Source organism: Malus domestica, chromosome 05 (genome assembly GCF_042453785.1).
Source record: "Malus domestica chromosome 05, GDT2T_hap1".
Lineage (NCBI taxonomy): Eukaryota > Viridiplantae > Streptophyta > Magnoliopsida > Rosales > Rosaceae > Malus > Malus domestica.
In genome coordinates this window covers 18,541,218-18,548,707 of record NC_091665.1, presented here as the reverse complement: position 1 = coordinate 18,548,707, position 7,490 = coordinate 18,541,218, and the positions used below count along the sequence as shown (strand labels likewise).

Here is a 7,490-nt window from a genome sequence, read left to right as displayed (position 1 = left end):
GCACATGCACACACCTAATATACTTAAGCCAGAATTGAACACAGACAAAGGGCATGCATGCATCACTTTCACAGTTTCACCACTGCTTTGACTGCCAATATATTCTTCTTTAATCATACTTGTATACAATTAAAATCATAGAGTAAGATTTTCTCCACTGGAGTCTAGATCGTATTGTATTGTATGGGCGTTTAATTCACTCTCATTTCTTAATTATACTAACATATCAAGCTTTGCACCTGACAATTTTTGCAAACAGTCACCAACCAAATGACCATGGTTTAAATTAAAAAGGAGGAATGCTTGCTTCCTTAAGATTGAAGAGGAGTTCTTCTTCAATTTAGTTCGTGGCCGATTCGGCGAACTTCATGTTTATGATTGAAACTATTTATATTTATAAATTATTCTGTAAGATCTTCCACAATAGTTTGAGTAAGTGTGATACATATATTTAAAAATTAGGCAACATAAGTTTGATACATATAATACTACTGTTGCACTAGTGTGTGAGTTCAATATATTAGTATTACACTCAGTAGGAGTGTGATTTCTACATAAGCTCAATATATCAGTATCATACTCACTTTTTCCAACTTGTTGTGGAAGGCCTAAAAATAATCTCTACAAAAAAAATCAATTAAAATTGAAGTCGATTAGTCTATCAACTGTAGCAAATAAATAGACCATTCATAATACTTTTACCAAATATGTCCATCTATTAATATAGTTTAAAGACTAAATGAATCTCTCATTTTTTTTTCTTTTTCCGAGATGATATTTACTAAGTAAATTATAATACTAACATTTTTTTATCATAAACTCGAAGTTCCAATAAAAATACTCAGCGCATGAAAATTCTTTTCTTTTCTTTTTTTTTTCAGAAATTTTTTTACTCAGCGTTCTGCAACAAAAAAAAAAAAAAAAAAAAAAAAAAAAAATCCACCCTTGTTGGAAGTTGGTACTCTCACTCACTCCATCATCAAACACACATTATTAACCCCACAAACATTAATCATAATCATTTCCTTTAAGCCCTACTCCTTTTTCTCTTATACGGTGAAATTAAACAAAAACCATACAAACTAGGAACTGCTATTCAAATCCCAGATAATACTTGCGCCCCTCTACAGGGAATGCAAATAGTTGACCCTGTATATAAAATCAATAATTCAATTTGCTTAATCTTTCATTTGAAGATTATTTTGAAAAAAAAAAAAAAAAAAAACTCGTTCGAATTGGATATCCTCTATGAATCTATATGAATAGAGCTCAAAAGTGTGGATACTAAATAACATATTTATAATAAACCCTCTATTTATTTCTTACTTTTAGGACATGTTTACTAAACAGAAATGGGACAATGAACGAATCGGAAAGCTTAAAAATAGGAGAAGTATTGAAAGAAAATCAGAACAACTAATACTCCCTTGTCCATTTGATTCCTTATTTTTCGGATATTTGATTACAAATTTTTTAGAGAAAAACTTCTATTTTTCCGATTCCTCACATATAAGTAAACGCATGACATATTTAAGGAATGAAATGATTATCTTACTCATATTTTAGCAAATGCATGAAACTCAATAATCAAAATGATTCTAATTCTCTTTTGATGTAAGTAAACATGCCCAAACAACTAAACGATTTATAACTCACACGATTTTATGTATAGGTGATCTTAAAAAACAAAATTAAAAAGTAGAATGATTCGAATTGGAAAATTAGTACAATATAAACACATCATTTATACGTAGTGCGATCTGTGATTTCTTCACGGGGGGTGCAAATAATAACTCTCAAATCACACTGCCTTGCAACTGAGCGGACGCTTCCCAGCGGGTACGTAAGGAATAGGATACGACAACTGCATTACATAACCAATCTACACTTAAGTCCAAAAGGTGTAGAAGATCTAAGCAACCAGTCGATTTGGTGTTTTTGAATTTATATTTTATTATTAAGACAAACTATTACTTGTTAATTTATAATAGGTCATACGATAAAAATTTTAATGTATCAGAAATACGATTTAGTTGATTAAGTGTTATAGTACAAATTTTTGGATATTAAAATAAAAAATATTTTCAACTACTTATATTACGACATTTTGTATCCGAAACTGTGATATCAGCAAATTTCTCTTTAGGTGAGGGGATTAGGTTGTGTAGGGAGAAGGATTTTAGAGGGTCAGATATCACCAACACTGTAATGGGGCCCACGTTAGAAATATTGCCATAAAAATAAGAAAGTTGGCTCTTCATACGAGGTCAAACTCCCCAATCAAAAAGTCTCACCTTCAACTAAATCCACTCTCCCCGACATTTTCTTTCATCTCTTCACATGCAACCCCACTTAGTTGGTGACTTCAATCTTAAATGTATTCGTATATGGTTTTTTCTTTTTAATGTAAAATATGAATTCTATGAACAAATTAATATTAAACTCATTAGGAATAAATGCGTCGTAATCGCATTTGTGGTGTCGATTTTAAAACTTCATCCAACTAAGTGTAGATTAGATGCTGTAGGACTAACGTGTAATGCAAAAATTCTTAAAAACTTGACAATTCACGAAAATGATCACATATCAAATTTTAATTGTCGAGTTGATCAAAAGTATATATGAACATACCGCTAAAATATTGAAGACATATCAATATCGACAACATTTTAAGAAACTAATCATTCCAACGATTAATATTTGAGAAAAAAAAAACTTATAAACAAATTTCCTAGTACAAAGCTCCAGATCAGAAAAAATATTAAGAATTACCGAGAAAATTTTCAAAACATAATATATTTATCTGCACAAAAGACTACATCTAGATATTATCTTGTAATTGTCCAAAACTTTGGCCATAAAATTAGATCGTTGCATTCTTAACCAAAGATCTAATAATCTAAATCTCCGAAGTATACTAGAAAATTCTCATCATGTACCGAATTAATAAGCTGAAAATCACAAATCTATATCAAAGATCAAGTAAAACCCATATTCAATGACCAAATAACAAACAGAGCTTATAAAAAAAAAAAATGAATAGAGACTTTGAAACCTGACAAATCTGACACCAATTTTCTGCATCATTCGAGCTAATGGGAAGTGAACAAATAAATATTCTTACACAAATGAACAAAACTGGGGTTTAAATTTATTTATTAAATATAATATGTCCAAATGGTTCCAATAGAGACTTATACAAAGAGGAACATATACGATATGAGTGCTCCATAAAATTTTAGAGAGAAACAGACCGAAGAGTATTCTCTATTAAATTACCAAACCTGCCCCTCCTTTTTGCTGTAAATTGCCATCAAGTAATAGGTAAATAATCCCCACAGCTCCATCATCTCCAAGTCTCCGGGACATGACTGTAAAACTGTGGCCATTGTCCTTCAAAATTAAACCAGAGAAATGCATTTCTATGGCAGCAGCTCAGCACTTCAGATTTTCACCAAAAGGGAAATTACCATGATAAGCATGGATTTAAAATCTTTTTTTTTTTTTTTGGGTTTTTAGATTGGAAGAGAAATTAAATAATGAGATTAATTAAGGAGGGCTACCAACAGTGCCCACAAAGAGCCTGCTGAGTGAGGCCAATTTCGTCTCTTTCTCTTCTGCTTCTGCTTTTCTGGCCCTCTTGAAAAGTGCTTCTGGGGATGAAGAAACTGATGATCCCACTGGCCACGAATCATTTGAGCTTTCATAGCTGAAATATGCATCAATCACCCCACTTGGGCTGCCCGGGATTTGATCATGCTTGCGTTTGTTGGTGCTGTTTTTGTTGTTGCAGCAGGCGTAATCATAGTCGAGTATCAGACTGTAACAGTGGTCCACTTTTTCCTGTTTCGCAATGCAGCATCACTTAATTAAACAATAATTAACCAGCATTAAATAAATCATACATCTTAAGAATGTGCATTAATTGATCTTCTGTTTGAACTTTGAAGTAGCTTGAAACTGATCAAAATCATGAAATTAAATGAAACAGAAACATAAAGTTGGCATTGCATTATGTCTAACCCGAGTTCGAGTCTATTTTTTATTTTTTTTTCTTCATGAATTAGAGTAATATAGAATACCGTCTTTCGAAACGGAAAAAACAAAACATAAAAAGACCAACCTTGCTTATTTTGAGAACACCAAGAAGCTGGTTCTGGTATTCAATGGCATTCCAAGGCTCGACCTGGTCTATAACGCGCATCATTGTTGCAGTGGCCAACACAGAAGGCAAATAACGGACAAATCTCGAATCTGAGAAAAACCCAATACGAAAAAGTAAACAAGTTGTCGAGAAAGACTTAAAAATTGTATTAAATCTTGCTCTGTTTCTTTGTTCTTATCGAAAAGTTTAAGCTTTTTTGTGCTAATGGAAGCGTTACGGTTTCTGCTTACCGAAGACTACCGAGAGAAGGAGACGCTCGCAGCGCTTGAGGAACTCCCAATGGAGGTGGGTTTTCAATCCGAGCCTTCTTATGATGTGGTCGAGGAACGAAAGTGGTGTGACTGGATGCATCCGCCACTGGAGAGCTGAGAGCACCAAAATCTCCATTCTCTGAATCGTTTTCGCCTCGAAAAAGTACTTCGTGTCCTCCACCTGATGAAGAACGAAACCCATGTTTTATATTTGGGAGATTAATCGAAAATTTAGAAGAAAAATCGATGCTTTAAGCACAAAAATGATTATTTACTTGAAGGTCTAAAAGCAGAGGAACTTCTGTTTCTTCCACTTTGGCAGCCAGAGAGAGGCAAGTGACGGCCACAAGCTGTACCATCCACGGTTTGTCTCTCTGGAAATGGAAACTTGAGATGAACCGATCGAAGTAGTTAACGGCTAGGATTGCAGTGAGGGCTGTGAACCCGTGATGGGCGTTCACTTTGAGCATCCACAGCACGGCATCACGGCGAGCCGCGGAGATCAAAGAGTCCTCTGTTCCCATGCCCTCCATGTGTTTGACGAAATGCGTCTGTTCCTGCTCCTCCTTGGAAAAGAGAGAAACAAGCTCATCATCCTCCCAGAACAGATCTTGTTCCAACAGGAGAATGGGAAACAGAGAAGGGCAGTTTGGGTTTTTCCCACTGACGCCATTGTTGTAGTTCTCACCACTACTCACTTCTTGTTCCACCACCTCTCCATCGTCCTCCTCCTCCCACTTGTCCTCCTCACAGAGCAAAGCATCCAGCAAAAGTGTATGGCTTTGTGGGTTTTGGTGTTGGTCGTGATTCATTGCCATCTTCTTCTGAGAAGAAGAGGTTTTGGTCCTCTGCTCATTATACGAAAGAAAAGCTCATCACTCTCACGCCCATCTCTCTCTCTCTCTCTCTCTCTCTCTCTGTATTTTTTGCTTTGGGTTGTGGTGTGGTAGTGCAGCAGGGGAGAGAGAGAGAGAGAGAGAATAGTACTGTATAGCTAGAGAGGGAGAGGAAAAAGAAGGGGTCTGTATGTATAGAGCAGAGTGGGTTTCACGCTTGTCCTTTATATATATATATATATAAATATATTGGATTTTGGGAATTCTTTTCTTTCTTTCTTTTTATTGTTTTTTTTTTTTTTTTCCTTCTTTTGTTTTGTGCTTTCGGTGTGATGTTTCGTTTCGTTGGCGGGGAGAAATGTAACCGGCACACACACCAAGCCGGACCCCCATGAAAACAACCTCATATACAAGGCATAAATAAAGACTCACTGTGCTCATTTCTCAAGGACTATCTCTCTCTAGAGAGAGAGAGAGAGAGAGAGAGTCTTGTCTATTGGTAGTAGGAGGGAGTAGGAGGGAGTAGGAGTAAGTAGTAGGGTTGTATAGTTATTAGGCTTTTTGGGTTCTCACTTGCAAAAGCATTTATGTGTCTTGGACTCTTTTGATTGTGGTGGGTTTTAGAATTTGCACCCAACAAATTTATAATGCATTGATTACCCCAAACGATTGACAAATTACATATGATAATGCTTTATACTTGCACAAAGTTGATGGATTGAGACGTATAATTATATGCGTATGTATTAAAGCGTGTATAAATACTATATTGTAATGAATATATGCTTATAAGATGACTTGCACCAGCATTCTTGGACTCAAACCTTTTCATCCGAGAGTTAAAACTCGTATATAAGTTTTTAGTCAAATTAAAAAGTTATATTAGGCTTTTAAGAAAATATTTGAGTCAAACAATGGTATCATTCGAACAAGGAAAATAACATTATAGTTTTCAATCGAAACATCTTCAATGCACATACATAAATTGTTAAAATTTAAAGTCGTGTTTTTACTTCAAAGTTCTATCCTCCAATGCAAATGCCCAAAATAATAAAACTAAAATTTGGCATTTGATAAGTACATACATTGGAGGATAAAACAAGAAAACTTAAACCCACCACTAGATTTGGATCAAAATATAAAAGTATTAGGTATAAGAATATAATTTTTGCAATGACAATGGCATTAAGTCATAAACCCACCACTAGATCTGATCTAGCAAGTCTTTGCTTTGGGCCTTAGTGTTTGACATAACAGTCTTAACAAATCCCACTTCTTTGTGAGTCTTTGTTTTTGTATTTTGGAGTTGAAACAAATCCCATTTCCAATCTCAAATTTAATATGGTTGTTGACACGTACATGTCAAACTTGCTTTATATCTTTCTTTGCCTCATTCTAAACAATAATTCTTCTTTGATGGTAATCAACATCCATATCTATTTATTTTAAAAATAAAAAAATTTATACCAACCCATTTCACAAGCATAGTTTAGGAGAAATCTTAGCCTTGTTTGGCAGTTCAGACTGTACTAATTATTATAGTCGGATAGGATAAATAGTCATCAGATAGTACTAACTAAATTAGTCGAGTGTTTGATGCATTATCAGATATTGACTGTATTAATAATACATTCTTTTTGGATGGTTTTATTAGTCAGGTGTATACCGGATAAAATAAGTTGACTCGTTAAATTAGTCTAGTGCTTATTTAATACGGAAGGGCACCAAACGTCCGGCTCTACACTATTAGTCATATCTAATCACTTATACAAGTTGCCAAACAAGACCTTATATTTCAATACAAATCCATTAACCATATTTCTCACTCAATTAACTTCCTATTATACCCTTGAGTAATCCAAGCAAATTGGCCAGGTCAAGCTCTATATTGGTCCTATATATATCATTTTTATTTTCCTTTTTAACTTGATTTATATATGCATTTGAGACGCTTCTTCTTCTTTCTTCTCTCCTACTACCATGGTATTTACCTCGACAATAGATATTAAGGGGTCATTTTCTTCGTATTTACCTCTTCTCTGACTTGGTTCAAATGATGGCGGGGCTTATCTTCTATCAGCATATACATCAAGTCTTCGTCTTATATTTCTACGTGCAACCTATTTAGTAGGTACCCGATTCTAATTTTCTTTCATTGCAATAGGTACAAAAGTTGTGTTTATATATAATTGCTATAGGTAGATAATGATGGAAATCTTTTCCATAGGTAAACAATAG

General features: G+C 34.4%; 1 protein-coding gene across 1 annotated transcript; it reads right to left on the bottom strand.

Annotated features, from left to right (window-relative positions):
* Nucleotides 1-3,129: 3,129 nt before the first annotated feature.
* Nucleotides 3,130-5,578, bottom strand: LOC103436449 (cyclin-D3-1). Its single transcript, XM_008374875.4, has 4 exons — nucleotides 4,692-5,578; nucleotides 4,396-4,597; nucleotides 4,124-4,254; nucleotides 3,130-3,843 (listed from the first exon to the last, which is right to left on the bottom strand). The coding sequence occupies exons 1-4, from the start codon at nucleotides 5,232-5,234 to the stop codon at nucleotides 3,550-3,552; spliced, it is 1,170 nt and encodes a 389-aa protein (XP_008373097.3). The 5' UTR covers nucleotides 5,235-5,578; the 3' UTR covers nucleotides 3,130-3,549.
* Between the last annotated feature and the right edge of the window lie 1,912 nt (nucleotides 5,579-7,490).

What these genes read in the sequence shown, in the direction of transcription:
- LOC103436449 (XM_008374875.4), bottom strand. Translation starts at nt 5,234, where the DNA reads ATGGCAATGAATCACGACCAACACCAAAACCCACAAAGCCATACACTT. An exon ending in CCTTCTCTCGGTAGTCTTCG is followed by an intron (nt 4,255 to 4,395) that starts GTAAGCAGAAAC and finishes GGTTTTTCTCAG; the next exon opens with ATTCGAGATTTGTCCGTTAT. An exon ending in GTGTTCTCAAAATAAGCAAG is followed by an intron (nt 3,844 to 4,123) that starts GTTGGTCTTTTT and finishes ATTGCGAAACAG; the next exon opens with GAAAAAGTGGACCACTGTTA.